The 16957-nt window shown below is 44.7% G+C and overlaps 1 protein-coding gene across 3 annotated transcripts in view; it reads right to left on the bottom strand.

Annotated features, from left to right (window-relative positions):
• The window catches only part of CDK5RAP2 (CDK5 regulatory subunit associated protein 2), a 205825-nt gene extending 196550 nt beyond the window's left edge, over positions 1-9275 (bottom strand). For 2 of the 3 annotated variants that reach the window (XM_023223672.1, XM_023223671.1), the window contains exons 1-2: positions 9025-9265; positions 1078-1145 (exon numbers count right to left, since the gene is read on the bottom strand). In XM_023223672.1, the coding sequence (XP_023079440.1) occupies positions 1078-1145; positions 9025-9083 (127 nt within the window). In that variant the 5' untranslated portion in view covers positions 9084-9265. Of the gene's footprint in view, positions 1-1077; positions 1146-9024 lie in introns of all 3 variants that reach the window. The other variant, XM_023223670.1, reaches the window with a different exon arrangement.
• Between the last annotated feature and the right edge of the window lie 7682 nt (positions 9276-16957).

Genomic DNA, 16957 nt, shown 5'->3' with positions numbered 1-16957 from the left:
GGCTATAATCCCAGCACTACTCGGGAAGCTGAGGCAGGTGGATCGCTTGAGTCCAGGAATTCAAGACCAGCCTGGGCAACATGGCAAAACCGTCCTACAAAAAATACAAAAACTAGCCGGATGTCTTGGTGCACGCCTGTAGTCCCAGATACTAGGGAGACTGAGATGGGAGAATCGCTTGAGTCCAAGAGGTCAAGGCTGCAGTGTGCGTGATCGCACCTCTACACTCCCATCCTGGGTGACAGAGCAAGACCCTGTCTCAAAAAAATAAAAAGTAAAAATAAAGTAAAAGTTAATAGGTTCCTGAGGAAAACATGAGGGTGCCCTGTAAGTTAAGGGATTTTCCAGAAATAAACCTTGGGACTCTTTTCCTGTCTGCTCCAAAATCTCCTTCCTTTTGTACATATCTCAGCACTGTGGAAAAGAGAAAAAAATACACAAGTCAAAATATCTTAGAGATATTTTGCAAAAACTAGCACTACCCACAGAGACGCTTAAGCATTCACTTTCTTCAGAAATAAGAATTATGAAGAATGCTTAGCTAGACCCAAACTGCAAAGTCTCCTCATAATCCAGCTTAAACACAATACGCTACTTGTTTACTCAGTGCCGTCTCCTGTGGTCTAACCAGCTATTTGTCTCCAAAGGGCAGGCCCGTGTAGGAATGCTGGGCCTCAGCCGGCAAACAGGATCCAGCAGCCTGCCAGGAAGGTCTTGGCACGCTAGAGTCCAGATGGCAGCTCTCCTGGGCCTCCAGCCACCGGCCTAGCCGCCAATTCAACGTCCAGCCTCCATGCAGTTGTTCAGTTCAGCAAACACTCACTGAGTCCCTATAGGTTTAGTAGCAATAAATGAAACTCATGAAGTATGGCCAAAAGGACAACAATTCCTCTAGTCCAGTGTTTATGAAAGGAGGTGGAGAGCAAATCAATACATACAAAAAATACTCAGCATCTACTGTATGCCAGTCCAGGGAAGCCTCTGGGCCCCAGAGACATGAAAGCTCAAGATGCTCACAGTCTAATGTCTACTTTCCTTGTTCTTTACTCAAGAGAAGGCCTGGTTTTGTGTACTTACCACCATTTCCCAACCTAGCATCGGGGTTGATGCCATCTAGGTCATCTGGTACATTGGGAACAAGGCCACTAGGAGAGAACACATGAGATAACAGATGAGCTAATGTTTGAACAACAGAAACTGTTACGACTGTCTGGACTGCACATGACAATCATCCCATGGCCAGGAGGGACGCACACAGCTGAGCTACCTATGAGGCATGAAGCACAGAGGTTAAGAACTCAGGCTTTGGGTCTGAGTTCCAGCTCCAACACTTGATAGCTGAGTGACCTTCAGTAATGTCATTCCTTCAGTCATATATCACATGTTCTGTGTTCCAAATATGTGCTACTGGCAGAGGCACTGTGACAAGTACAAGCTACTTATGTTTCTGAGTCTCACTCTCTTAATCTGGTACATGGGGATACCATGCCCTCCCTGTAAAAATTAAATTAGTTCATGTATATAAACACAAAGCACATGGTAAATGTTCAATAAATGGCAACTATTATTGTTGTTACTATTACCATTATGACCACTAATATGCCTATCACAACCTCTGGGAATCAGACACCAATTTAGATGCTTTAAGAATGTCAAACAATGCAAAATTCACTGACCCAAGAAGTTGTCCTGGTTGAATTACATAAAAACATTCAGTGAGGATCTGGAGACATTGACAGAAAACTAACCCATAATAGGAGGTGTGGTGTGACACAAAAGACACTATCCTGGATTCTATTCTAAGCTCTGCCATGTATCTCTCTGAGCCTCACTTTCTTCAACTGTAAAAGGAGAACAGCAGCTACCTCACAGAGTAATTGGCAATTAAACAAGATACAGCAAGGTCCAGTATATTGTGGGTACTCCACAAATGAGAGCAAAATATCATGTCGCCTTGAAACCTACAGTGCTTTAGAATTTATAAAAGATTTACCATCATTAGAATTGCCTAACTTCCTGAGGGTGCACACATTTTTCAAAGGAAGACTCCAAGGCCCAGACAATTTCACTGTCCTAGCCAGGGTCCCATGGCAGTTCAGTAGAGAGCCAGGTCCAGAAGCCAGGTCTTTTACATCCAACCCCCACGAATGCTTCCCTATCCCACACTGTAAACTAGGAGCTGATGGAAACTCAGCTTGACTTCTTGGCAGTTTGCTCTTTCCATGCCTCTAAATCCAAATTCATTGTGCTCCTCAGACAATTTTGCCTGACCACCAAACTTAGGAGTTGGAATGTACCTTCAAGATCAAAAACAGGCAAAAAATTGGAAATAAAATTCCAACATCAAGAAAATGATCCAAAAAAAAATGTGTCCAGGTCGGGTACAGTGACTCATGTCTAAAATCCCAGTACTTTGGGAGGCCAAGGCCGGTGGATCACTTGAGATCAGGAGTTCCAGACCAGCCTGGCCAATATGGTGAAACCCCATCTCTACTAAAAATACAAAAATTAGCCGGGCATTATGGCAGGTGCCTGTAATCCTAGCTACTTGGGAGGCCGAGGCAGGAGAATCACTTGAACCCAGGAAGCGCAGGTTGCAGTGAGCTGAGATCACGCCGCTGCACTCCAGCCTGGGTGACAGAGTGAGACTCTGTCTCAAAAAATAAAATAAAAAATAAAAAAATAAAAAATGTGTCCCCTAGAAAGGCAAATGAAAAAACATAAACAGAATACATCCTCAATTATGAAAACAAATACATACAGTACATAAATACTGAAGTCACCTCAAGTCCGTTTTGGAAATAGGTGGGCTATAGATATATAACAAGACAAAGGAAATACACTGAAATATTAAAAGTCATCATCAGTAGGGAAATGAGAGGTTTTCTTCCTTTTCAATGTTGTATAATTCTCAATTTCCTCCAATAAACATCACTAAAAGGACAAAGTCAATTTTCTAAACTGAATTTTAAAAACTAAAATAAAGTTCAACCATCACCTTTTGCAGACAGTGGTCCAGAAGCCCAAGGTCACACACACCAGGTTATTGGCCAAGCTCGGCCTAAGGTCTGGTCCTACATTCTCAATCTGGGGTTCTCTCCACCAGAGCCATTACATTAACTCCCACTGGCTGAAACTGCCCATGAATAACTCAAGCCAAGATCAATCACAGCTGAAAAGTACCTAGCAAACAAAGCCAAAGATTTTGGTCTTAGACAAACTTCCTACAGGCAAACACTGAAGTTTGAAAAACGACATTTGACATCCCAACCCTTAGACAAAACCACTATTATGCAGAAATTCTTGCTTGGATCCTGCCAACTTTCCACTTGGGCTTTACCTACCCACTTTTAAAATGCTATGAACCTCTGTCATCTGCATCCTCCAGTCAGTTCCAACCACACCTCCAGTCCCAAGCAGCTCCCACTTTCCATTCTGATCATTCACCTGTAGCCTTATAATTAAGTTTGGGGCCTCAGGGAGACTCACCAGAAATAAAAACAACGTAAGCAAAACAAAAGGGCTCAGATATGATCTTACTCCACAGATGAGAAGACTGAAACCCAGAAATGGGTTAGGAACTTATTTGCTCAAAATCACAAAAGTTACTGGCAAAGCTGAGCCCAAAGTCCAGGATCCCAGTGCGTTTTCCCCTTGCTAGCCTGTGTGTGGACTGCCCAAAGCTCCTACATAAATGTGACACGTGGTGGAGTACCAGTTTCCTCACGTGCAAAATAAAGCACAATCTAAGAAACCTGCCTTATGTGGAGCACCCATTCTGCACAAGCACCGCACTCAGCACAGGACAGGCAGCCTTCCCTTTCATCCTCACCACAGGACTGAAGTCCATTTTCTAAACTGAATGTTTGAAATGAAAATCAGGTTTCATCCTCACCATAGTCCTTCTGCAGTAGGTGGTGATTTTTAATGTTACCTTTTTTTTTTTTAATTTTCTAACGAGGAAAAACAAAGACCCAAAAGTTAATAGGTTGGAAACTCCAAGCCAGCCTGACTTTAACCCCCTGCCCTGAACCTACACCACCCTGGTACCCCTGACGCCTTCCCTGAGGTTGGGGATGGGGGGTGGGTGGTGGTGGTAAGGACCAAATGGACTGAGGCATAAGGTTTCCATCACTCAGCACAGGGCACAGCCATCATAATGACTCTTCTGTCTTGTTTCGGTTTGGTTTTTTGGAGACTCTCACTGTATCGCCCAGGCTGGAGTGCAGCGGTGTGATCTCAGCTCACTGCAACCTCCGCCTTCCGTATTCAAGCGATTCTCATGCCTCAGCCTCCCAAGTAGCTAGGATTACAGGCATGCGCCACCATGCCCAGATAATTTTTTGTATTTTTAGTAGAGATGGAGTTTCACAACATTGGCCAGGCTGGTCTCAAACTCCTGAGCTCAGGTGACCTGACTGCCTCAGCCTCCCAAAGTGCTAGGATTACAGGCGTGAGCCATCGCGCCCTGCTGTAGCAACTGTCTGTGGACAATTTTTGAGTGTTGAATGGACCTTCACCTGAGCTCCACCACCTCATCCTCCTATCTTGCTCTATTGCTACCAAAAAGGAGTGACCTCTTTCTATGCCTATATATGCCAGCAACAAATGTCCATTCAAACCACAAGACCCAATAGGACTGTCTCCTTGACAAATTGTTTCATGAGAGCCGTGAATGAGACCAGACATAACATTCAGACGATTACACCAACGAGCTCACTTTTGTCTTTTAACAACCCCTTTTTCATTCTATTTTATTCTTAATTAGAGAAAAATATATAAATTTAAAAAAAAATACAGATAAGCCTAAAGTTCTCCTTGGCTCCTCCTCACTCCCATCTAGTACCCACCTAAGAGGTAATCACTGTTATCAAAAAGACCTGTAACTTCCAGATCTTTTTATGTGTTTTTACATAGTTAGTTTTAATTTTGCTGCTTAAAAATAAAACACATGCAATCAAACAGTATATATCTTGCTACAACATCTTTCTTCTACTTAATATGCCCTCAAGATGTTTTCATGACAGTACAAATAGATATACCTCAAAGTTTTTAACTCCTACAAAGCTTTCTACAGCACTGTTCTTCAAACTTTACTGACCATGAGCCGCAGAAGAAATATTATTACTCTTCATCCTTGAAATGTTTTCTATTCTGTTCTACTTTTCTAAATCCTGGTTGCAACCTACTAAATTGAATTTCATGAGCTACCAATGGGCCACAGTCTGAAAGATACTTTTGAAAGGATGTGTATTTACCCAATCCCCTACTGATAATAACTCAATTTGTTTCCAAGTTTTTCTTTTACACATATTGTCATATGAATGATCTTATAAGGTCCTGTTATGCACAAGTATAAGGATTTCTCTAGCATAGATGACAAGAAGTGGAATTGCTGAGTCAAAATATATTCACGTTTTTTAAATGGACAACGGATTTGAATACACATTTCTCCAAAGAAAGTGTACAAATGGCTAAAAGGCACATGGAAAGATGCTCAACACATCAGTAGCCATTAACGTGTAATCAATACCACAATGAGGGCCAGGTGCAGTGGCTCACTCCTGTAATCCCAGCACTTTGGGAGGCCGAGGTGGGCAGATCATCTGAGGTCAAGAGTTTGACACCAGCCTGGCCAACATGGTGAAGCCCCATCTCTACTAAAAATATACAAATTAGCCAAGCGTGCTGGCATGCGCCTGTAGTCCCAACTACATGGGAGGCTGAGGCACGAGAATCGCTTAAACCCATGAGGCAGAGGATGTGGTGAGCTGAAATTGCACCACTGCACTCCAGCCTGGGTGAGAGAGTGAGACTCTGTCTCAAAAAAAAAAAAAAAAAAAAACCACAATGAGATACCTACCAAGTCACACCCTAAGGGTATAATCAAAAGGACAATAAAAATATTGGTGAGGGGCACGCACAGTGGCTTGTGCCTGTAATCCCAGCACTTAGCAAGGCAGAGGCAGGAGGATCACTTGAGCCCAGGAATTTAAGACCAGTCTGGGTAACAGAGCAAGACTATCTCTAAAAAAAATTGAAAAGAAAAGCCTTAAAAAGGAAAGAAATTCTGACACATACTACAACATGCATGAACCTTGGGGACATAATGCTACATTAAATAAACCAGTCACAAAAGGACAAATAGTGTATTATTCTACTTATATGCGATACTTATAGAGTAGTCACAATCATAGAGACAGGCTGGGTGCAATGGCACATACCTATAATCCCAGCACTTTGGGAGGCCGAGGCAGACAGAACACTTGAGGCCAGGAGTTCAAGACCAGCCTGGTCAACCTGGTGAAACCCTGTCTCTACTAAAAATACAAAAATTAGCCAGGTGTAGAGGGGCATGCCTGCAGTCCCAGCCGCTAAGTGGATGAGCCACGAGAATTGCGTGAACCCCAGAGGCGGGAGTTGCAGTGAGCCAAGATCACTCTACTGCACTCCAGCCTGGGCAACAGAGCAAGACCTTGTCTCAGGAGAAAAAAAAAAAAAAAAATCATAGAGACAGAAAGAAGACTGGTGATTGTCAGAGGCTGGAAGAAGAGGGGAATAGGGAGTTACTGTTTTAACAGGGACAGAGTTTCTGTTTTGCATTTGCAAGATGGAGAGTTACAAAGATAGATAGTGGTGACAGTTCAGCAATAATACAAATAGATTTAATACAACTGAACCATGCTTTAAAATGGTTAAGATGGAATGTATGCATATCTAGGTCCTGTAAAGGAGGGAGATGAGGGAAAGGAGAATGTTTGCTGTTCTGCTGAGTAGTTACTCCAGGTCAGACACTGAGCTAAACTTTTTAAGATTCATTTTAATCCTTATGCCAACCCTAGGCTTTATACCAACCCCTTTTACAGATGATAAACACTGAGGCTCATGGAGGATGAGTGACTTGCCCCCAAATCAAGGGGTTGTTAAGTAGCAGAACTGGGATTGAAACCCAGCTAGGCTGGGACCCCAAAACCTAAGTGTTTGGCCAACAAGCACTGAAATGAGAATGGCTATCTGAGAGAATAATAATGGAAGTTACAATAACAGCAACAAGCAGCATTAAAAGCACAAAGCAGCAGACTGTGAAGAGCAGATTTATATTTAAAAAATAGTTCTCAGGCTGGGCATGGTGGCTCACACCTGTAATCTCAGCACTTTGGGAGGCCAAGGTGGGCAGATCACGAGATAAGGAGATGGAGACCGTCCTGGCCAACATGGTGAAACCCCGTCTCTACTAAACACACAAAAATTAGCCAGGCATGGTGGTGCACTCCTGTAATCCCAGCTATAGGGAAGGCTGAGGCAAGAGAATTGCTTGAACCCGGGAGGCAGAGGTTGCAGTGAGTCAAGATCGCACCACTGCACTCCAGCCTGGCGATAGAGCAAGACTCAAATAAAAAAATAATAGTTTTCAAACTGTAGTATAAAAAACTATTAGAGGTGCAAAAGACAATACAGGAGAGAAGCCATACTCCAAATATATTGGGGCAGTGGAAGTAAAACAGACAGAAAAGGGCATGATGAAATATCACAGGACCCAATTAGACAGGAACTGCAAAGCATCTTAGTCTGTGCCTGATACATGAAGGTTCTCAATAAACAGAAAAACCATTTGTCCAGGTTTACCCAAGATAGGCCCTATGTATGTCTGCTGCCCGGGCATAAACATTATTTTCACTTTTTTTTTTTTTAAGACAGAGCCTCACTTTGTCACCCAGGCTACAGCGCAGTGGCATGAACACAGCTCACTGCAGCATCAACCTTCCAGGCTCAAGCAATCCTCCTGCCTCAGCCTCCCAAGTGGCTGGGGCTACAAGTGCATGCCACCACGCCTGGCTAATTTTTGTATTTTTTGTAGAGATAGGATTTCACCATGTTTCCCACGTTGATCTCACACTCCTGAGCTCAAGAAATGGGCCCACCTCAGCCTCCCCAAGGACTTGGATTACAGGGGTGAGCCACTGTGCCTGGCCCTTTTCACTCTTAAAAGTGTCCCAGTTAGCACAATAAATACCATGGTCACCCTTTCAATTAGGATCTGTTGACTAAAAGCAGCAGCTTGTCCCTAGTAGAGCTGGATAAACAGTGCACGTTCTCAGTCAGGGCTCTCCTCTTCTTTCTTCTACTCACTCTCCAACCAGGAGTCCAGGACAACCACAGGGGCCAGCCCTGGAGCAGTGTAGTGCTCTATTAGGCCTTCCTACCAGACCCAGCTCAACCAGCAATGGGGACTCCCAGTCTCTTGGGGCAGGTCCATGGGAGGCCACTCTTGGCCATTATTCCCTGATTCATATCACCTTTGATGACAGTAGTAATAATAACACTAATGGCAACACAAGATCATTTTTTAAGCACTGATTATGTGGCAGGCACTACACTTGCCAAGCTAATGGCTCGACAGGCATCCCCTCTTTTAATCCTCACTCCAACTCTGTTGGGTGGATATTACTAGCCCATTTTACAGATGGGAAAGCCGGTGAAATCACTTTACCAAGGTCACACAGCTAGTCAGTTTACAGGGCTGGATTTGAATCCAGTTTTGTCCAACTCCAGCCACGGCTCTTAACCATTGCACTCCATTCCCTCCTGGGTGGCCACTATCTGACCCAAAAAGCAAAGTCTGGGCATACCGGCTATACTTGCCATAATGAAAACAAACCCTCAAACCAGAGTGAACCATCAGGTGCCCTCAAGGTCCCTGTTCTCCACCAATCCCCACTAACGGGATACTCCAAGTGGCCCCACCCTCGTCCTACTCTTTCACAAAACCGCTTACTTGTTCTTCAAGCCCTCTACAAAGCACGTGGTGCAATGCTACAGACAACTGTGGTGCAGATCGTGGCTCCCAGCCCCCCAGAGTGTCAGCTGGTGGGCCCCCCAGAGACCCTCTCTGAAGGAACCCACCCCACACACTTGCCCCTGGCCAGACATCCTCAAAAGCAAACCTCAAGTCCGCGTTAGAGCCAAACCCCACCAGCTGGAACCCCGGCCCGGTTACCAAGACCACCAATGCCCCGGCCGCACCTGCAGCCGCTGAGCGTCCCAGGGAGGGTGACGTCCTCTTCCAACACCGAGTCCATCATGGATACAGAGGTGGTGGCGGTGTTGGTGTCTGTGGCGGCGGCGCCACTAGTACCCCCCGCGGTAGCGACCCGCGGAGCTCCCAGGGTCCCCGCCCCCTCCACCCCAGCGCTTGTTCAGACTCCTGCGGCGCCGCTGGAATTCAAACCACAGACGCCGCCATCTTTCCCGGCGCTTCTTCCTACGGAAACGAGGCGGGGTCACCCAGGCGCACGCAGTGAAGCCGACCGGCTGGCGCCAGAGGACGGGCAGGGAAGCGGGGGTAGGTGCCATCTTAACTAAGGGCATCGCGTCCGTGCTTATGCCAGCAAAACTAAGAGAAAAAAAAAAGGCCGGCTGTCATTTTTTGTGAGGGCACTTAAGACGAGGCTAGGGCGGGTGCCATCTTTGTTGAGGGCCAAAGCGGGCCCTAGTCCGTTAATTTACGCGGGAGATGGAAATGAATACAGCGCCTTAGGCATCCTCAAATTTCCTAACCCCGTGTTTGCTTTTCTGGAATAATGACCCCAAAACTTTGTGATTTGACCTTGAGTTGAAACTCAGATAACTGAGTACTGCCTTGCTTTAGAAAAATCCTACGTGCGGAATCTCAAGGCAAACAGTAATTTGCAGACTTAGTTTGAAGCAAATAACTTACTCCCATGAGCCAGTGGTCGACAGCACTCCCACTCCAGTCACTCACCTGTTGATCTTTTATTACCATTAGGACTCAAAAGGCACTTGTGGTCAGAAAACTGAGGCCCAGCGAGAGGAAAGGACTCTCCCAAAGTGATTAAGTATTGACAATGTCTTTCAACTGGAGCGGGGGCCGCAGCTCCTGCCAACTAGATGAGGGCTCTCTGCATAACCCTGGCTGCCTTTCATTTTTGTCTTTCTTTTTTTCTTTTTTTTTTTTTTTTTTTTTGAGACGGCGGCTCACTCTCGCCAGGCTGGAGTGCAGTGGCGCGATCTCAGCTCACTGCAACATCCACCTCCACCTCCACCTCCCGGGTTTAAGCGATTCTCCTGCCTCAGCCTCCCAAGTAACTGGGATTACAGGCGCAGCGCCACCACGCCCAGGTAATTTTTGTATGTTTAGTAGAGACGGGGGTTCACCATGTTGCCCAGGATGGTCTCGATCTCTTGACCTCGTGGTCTGCACACTTCAGCCTCCCAAAGTGCTGGAATTACAGGCATGAGCCACAGCACCCGGCCCCTTGGCCGCCTTTCTTAAAGCACATAGCAATCACCAAACACTTGGATAATCTTGGCAGAGTTTAAGCAATGAAATCAACCTTCCCCTCCTCAACTCAGTGTTGCTCCTTCCTCTGCAGGCCCTTGTGAGAGCACCGGATGAAAATAACTTGAAACAGTTGATGAGTGGATAGATAGTGACTTTCCCAGTAATCTTGAACAATTCCCGTTTCACCCTCAGTTTCCTCATTCTTTTTTTTTTTTTTTAATAGAGACAGGGTCTCACTATGTTGCCTAGACTGGTCTTGAACTCCTGGCCTCAAGCAATACTCCCACTTGGCCTCCCAAAGTGCTGGGGTTATAGGCCTGAGCCACTGCACCAGGCCCTCATTCTTCGATTAAGTAATTAACCAATTAATTGATACTTTTCAAAAGAAGCCTTCCCTAATCATTTAATCTAAATCAAGCCACTTCTTGTATTCCTAGCAATGCAAATTATTCCTTTGTGGCACTTACCATATTTTGCAGTGTGTGTGTGTGTGTGTGTGTAAAATCTTTTTAAATGTCTTTCCTTGCACTAGACTGGAAGCTACATGGGGCAGGGACTACATTCTGAATTGTTCACTGCTATATCCTCAACACCTAGCACATGTCTGCCACTCAGCAGCTATTTGAAAATGTATGTTAAGTGAATGAATGATTCAAACAATCAATCGGGAAATGAGGCCAATACCTATCCTGCAAGGTTTTTGTGAGAATAATCGGAGATACTTTTAGGAGCTCAGTCAATAGTAATTCTGTGTATCCCAGATTCATATTCATTCTCTCTCTCTCTCTCTGTTTCTCTCTCTGTCTCTCTCTCTCTCTCAGCTTTAGTGAGGCTTCCAAAGCCCACGATTTTTGCCTGTCCCTCTTCTTTCCCTAGATCTTCATTCACCCCCAGCATTAGCAATATAAAAGCATGAAAAAGAGAGAGAGCTTAGCACACAGGGTGCACTGCTCTAGGAAAGGGGCAGTCCTTGAAGCCCAGAAACCAATACTCCTTGCCAGTAAGTTCAACCCATGAATAGGTGTGTCCAAAAGCAGGAAAGTTGGGGTGTCAGGATTCCCCCCTGGCTCTGCCACCAACAATGTGATGTGATCTTTGGCAGATCACTTCTTTCTTTTCTTTTCTTTTCTTTTTTTTTTTTTTTTTTTGAGATGGAGCTTTCCTCTTGTTGCCCAGACTGGGGTGCAATGGCGTGATCTCAGCTCACCACAACACCTGCCTCCCAGGTTCAAGCGATTCTCCTGCCTCAGCCTCGCAAGTAACTGGGATTATAGGCATGCGACACCACGCCCGGCTAGTTTTGTATTTTTAGTAGAGGCGGGGTTTGTCCATCTTGGTCAGGTTGGTCTCGAACTCCTGACCTCAGGTGATCCACCCACCTCAGCCTCCCAAAGTGCTGGGATTACAGGCATGTGCCACCCCGCCCGGCCTGGCAGATCACTTCTCTGTGGACCTCAGCTTCTACATCTGTTAAATGAGAGGGCTGAACCTCTCAGGGTCTCTCAGGATGTTACAGCTCTGGAGGTGATTTCTGTGTTTCTTTACTTTTCTTCTTCTTTTTTTTTTTTTTTTTGAGATGGAGTCTTGCTCTGTTGCCCAGGCTGGAGTACAGTGATGCGATCTCGGCTCAATGCAACCACCACCTCCTGGGTTCAAGTGATTCTCCCGCCTCAGCCTCCCAAGTAGCTGGGATTACAGGCACCTGCCACCACGCCCAGCGAATTTTCGTATTTTTAGTAGAGACGGGGTTTCACCACGTTGGCCAGGCTGGCCTTGAACTCCTGACCTCTGGTGATCCACCCACCTCGGCCTCCCAAAGTGCTGGGATTACAGGCGTGAGCCACTGTGCCCGGCTTCTGTGTATATTTCAAAGCTGCTAACATACAACCAACTCTCTCATGGGGAGGAAGGCTAACACTTCCCACATAAAGCAACTAACTTTGCATCTCTAGCCAATGAAAACTCTTGAGAATATAAACAAGGAAGAGAACTTACATATTTTGAACATGTCTTATGTGTCACTTGTTCCAGGTATATCACATGCAACACCTCATTTAACCCTCCCAACAACCTTCTGCCAGAGGTGCTACTATTTGACTTAAAATTAAGAAGACTGAGGCTGCGAAAGGTAAAAACTACTTACTGAAGGTCCTACAGCTAGTAAGTGCTAGAGATGGGAATTGAGGCCAGGTCTCTTTGAATTCCAGTACCTTGATTGTTTCAGGCAGCCTGTCATCCCCATTTGGGTTTTTATTTTGCTTTAGAATTTAGTATTAAGAGGTGAGGTCTACACCCAGACGACAGTATTTAAGGGACATGTTCACCAGACCCTACTCTTTGGGAAACTGCTCCAAAGTGGCTAAGAGGTGAATCTTAGTGTGGGCAGTTTACAGAACCGGAAGTCTGGACACCTGGATTCTGACTCTGGAAACTCTTCCCATTTATCCTGTGACCTGGGGTTCCTTCCCGCTTGCTACACATCGATTTTCCCATGTGTAAAATGGGGAGGACAGTGCTGAGTTCACATGGTTGCCTCATCTAATTGAATACCTTGGACATTATTGAAGAAGAAAGAACCAGTGAGGAGTTGGGTTGTTTTTTCAATTTATTTAATTTTTTTTTTTTTTTTTTTTGACACAGGGTCTTGCTTTGTCAACCAGACTGGTGTGCAGTAAGAGTGATCATAGCTCACTGCAGCCTCCACCTCCTAGGCTTAGGTGATCCTCCCACCTCAGCCTCCCAAGTAGCTGGGACCACAGGCAGGTGCCACCACGCCCGACTAATTTGTTTATTTTTAGTAGAGACGGGGTCTTGGTATGTTGCCCAGGCTGGTCTCGAACTCCTGGGCTCAACTGATTCTCCCACCTCAGCCTCAGAAAGTACTGGGGTTATAGACATGAACCATCGCGCCCAGCCCAGGAGCTCTCATTATGATTAGTCCATTGCCTTGTTCAGCATGACCATGTCCCTGGATTGCATGCTAAACCCTTTAGTGAACCTGGAAACTGAAAATAGAATCAATTGCACAAAGGAAAGGCTATTTGGAAGTTGGTTTTCCTGCTACTGTAGTGGTTTCATGGTCAGAGACAGAGGCCTTTGTCCTGTCTCTGTCTCACCATGATCTTTCTGCCAAGCCTAGAGGTGACGTCACTACCACCAGCTGTTTGGGCTATCTGGGGCTATCTCCTTGACAACAGCTGTCCAACCACAAAGCTGGCATTATTATTTCCTCAGACAAGGTCATATAAATGGCTGGGAGGCAGTAGCTTGCAGTCAGATGTTTTTCATTTGGGTAGAACCCTCCTGAAGCTTTCACAGATCAAGACACTTGAACTGCCATTACTAACAGCAAGAATAACTTTCTATAGGATCAATATATATGCAATGCTGCTACTTTGCACTCTTCCATTTGATCCTCATGGTGCTGGGAAGTGAACTGGGGTGATCGCACTACTCTACCTAAGAAGAAACTAAAGGCCCAGAGAGGGGAAGAGATTTCCCAAAGGCTACACTTCTTTTTGTTTCCTTCTTTCTTAGCTTTTATTCAGAAATCATTTCAAACTTAGAAAAAAGTTGCAAAAATAGTACAAAGAATTTCTAAAATATTAACATCTTCCACAACCATAGCACAATTGTCAAAAATAAGAGATTACATTGATACAATACTACTTATAACAGACCTTATTTAAATTTAATCTTTTCCCATTAATTCCCTTTTGCTGGTCCAGGATCCAATCCAATATTCCACATTGCATTTACTTGTTACTTCTCCTTACTGTCCTCCAGTCTCTGACAGTTCTGTTTTTCATGGCATTGACACTCTTTTTTTTTGGAGACAGTCTCACTCTTTCACCCAGGCTGGGGTACAGTGGCTCAATCTCAGCTCTCACTGCAACCTCTGCCTCCCAGGTTCAAGTGATCCTTCCACCTCATCTTCCCACGTAGCTAGGGTTACAAGGCGCGCACCACCACACCCAGCTAATTTTTGTATTTTTGTAGAGATAGAATTTTACCATGTTGGCCAGGCTGGTCTTGAACTCCTGACCCAGATAATCTGCCCATCTCGGCCCCCCAAAGTAATGGGATTACAGGTGTGGCCACTGCGCCCGTCCAGCATTGATTGGCACTTTCTAAATGTTGTTGCCAGTTATTTGGTAGAATGTTCTTCAATGTGGGTTTGTGTCGTGTTTTCTCAGGATCAAATTCAAGTTATGCACTTTTTTTTTTTTCAGAGACAGAGCCTCACTCTGTCACCCAGGCTGCAGTGCAATGGCACCATCATAGCTCACTGCCACCTCTAACTCCTGGGCTCAAGTGCTCCTCCAGCCTCAGCCTCCCAAAGCCCTGTGATTACTGGTGTGAGCCACTATGCTGAGCCCAAGTTATGCACTTTTGACAAGAATACCACAAAAGTGACGCGCCCTTCCTTGGTTGTATATCAGGAGGCGCGGAATGTTAATATGTCTCATTAATGGGTGATGTTAACTCTGATTTCTTGGCTAAGGTGGTATCTGCAATAAAATTCTGTTTTTCCTTTTGTAATTAATACTAATGTTGTGGGAAGATATTTGAAGCTGTGTGTTCAGTTTGTATACTTTCACCCACTAATTTTAGCATCTATTGATAATTCTTACCCAAAACCATTTTCACAGTAGTATTTCAGTAGTATTTGCCAATTGGTGATTTTCTATTTTCATTATCCTTTCTATATTTATTGGAATTCTACTGTAAGGAAGAGCTTTCTCTTCTCCCCCATTTATTCATTTATTCAATTCTTGATTTACATCATTATGAAGTCATGGATATTGGTTTATTTTATGTGGTATAATCCATTAGTATCATTATTTGTTGCATAAGCTGTCCTAGATTTGGCTAAGCTGCCCTTCCTTTTTTTTTTTTTTTTTTTTTTTGAGACAGAGTCTTGCTCTGTCCCCAGGCTGCAGTGTGGTGATGCGATCTCAACTCACTGCAACCTCCGCCTCCTGGGTTCAAGCAATTCTCCTGCATCAACCTCCCAAGTAGCTGGGACTACAGGCGCACACAACCACACCCAGCTAATTTTTGTATTTTTAGTAGAGACAGGGTTTCACCATGTTGGCCAGGATGGTCTCAATCTCCTGACCGTGTGATCTGCCTGCCTTGGCCTCACAAAGTGCTGGGTTTACAGGCATGAGCCACTGCAACTGGCCCAAGCTGCCCTTCTAAACTATGACTCTGCTGAGATTCAAACCCATGTCTGTCCAGTCCCACAGTTGGCAGTATTTCTGGCACACGCATCTGCCCTGCTGCTCCCAAGACCTCTTGCCATCCAATCCTCAACACCAGCAGTCCTTATTAGGGACCAGTTCTCAATTAGTACCCACTGCCTTCTCTGAAGAGTGCAGGGTGATCAAGCCAGTGATGCCTTCTGGGCCCAACATGTAGCCCAAGGCTGTGCACATAGTAGGTGCTCGGTGCCAGTTTGTCAGATTAACTCCAAGTCCTGACTTTTTCTCAAAATGGAAAGATGAATGAGAAATACCAAGTATCAAAGGAATAGAATACGGATTATTGGACTAGGGATGGTAACACACATCAACATAAGATTAATACCAACCTCCCAGTTCAACTTTCTGGGCCTATTTTCTTATCGGTGTACTGACTGAGTTACACTACAACATTGAGGCCCCTTCAGCTGTGATGTTCCATGAATAACTAAAATTAGCTACCATATATTAAGCTCTTTCTGTGTGCCAGGTACTGTGTTATATACTTTGCATTCAATCCTCACAATAACCTTATGAAACAAGAACTGATGATGCTCTATCTAACTTTATGGTTGACAAAACTGAAGTACAGAGAGAAGAAAGAGTTGCCCGGCCATTGAAGGGGATCAAAATATGCCATCCCAACATATGCTACTTTTGCATAAGGATTATTTTGAGCTGAAGACAATTGAGAATCAAGAGATGCAGAAAGAATTGTCTGCCTCCTTCTTTTCTACCCTGAAGCAGGACATAAATTTCCCTTTGTGAAGATGTGCCTCCTCCCTGTCTACCATTAGTTTCCCCCATATATTCTCTAATCACTTCCCCATGATTTATCAGCCTTGAAGCTCAACACTCCCTTCCTTTGTCATAATGGGATAAAAGCCCTTGAGCCTAACCACTTATTTGAGTTTCACTTCTTTTCTATGAACTCTTGTGCACATAACTATTAATAAAAATGATATGCCTTTTCTCCTGTTAATCTGTCTTTTGTCCATTTAATTCACAGAACCCTCAGGTACTGAACCAGACAGGATAAAGAGAAAGTTTTGCTCCCTGACACCATCCAGGTAGCTCAGTTGTGGAGATGAGATTTGAACCCAGAATTCATCCAGAAGCCCTTGCTCTTAACCACTAAGCCATAGTGCCTTTCACTGAATACCTGTCCTCAAGAAGCTGGTGAAAATGCACATAAATAATTATGAAACAAAGCAAAACATTTTAAATACTTTGTTGATATAAGAAAGATAACAGGGCTGGGCACAGTGGCTCACACCTGTAATCCCAGCACTTTGGGAGGACGAGGCAGGCGGATCACAAGATCAGGAGATGGAGACCATCGTAGCCAACATGGTGAAACCCCGTCTCTACTAAAATACAAAAAAAAAAAAATTAGCTGGGTGTAGTG

The sequence above is a fragment of the Piliocolobus tephrosceles genome, chromosome 14 (genome assembly GCF_002776525.5).
Source record: "Piliocolobus tephrosceles isolate RC106 chromosome 14, ASM277652v3, whole genome shotgun sequence".
Classification (NCBI taxonomy): Eukaryota; Metazoa; Chordata; class Mammalia; order Primates; family Cercopithecidae; genus Piliocolobus; species Piliocolobus tephrosceles.
The sequence above is the reverse complement of the archived record's forward strand: the minus strand, read 5'-3'. Positions and strand labels throughout refer to the sequence as shown.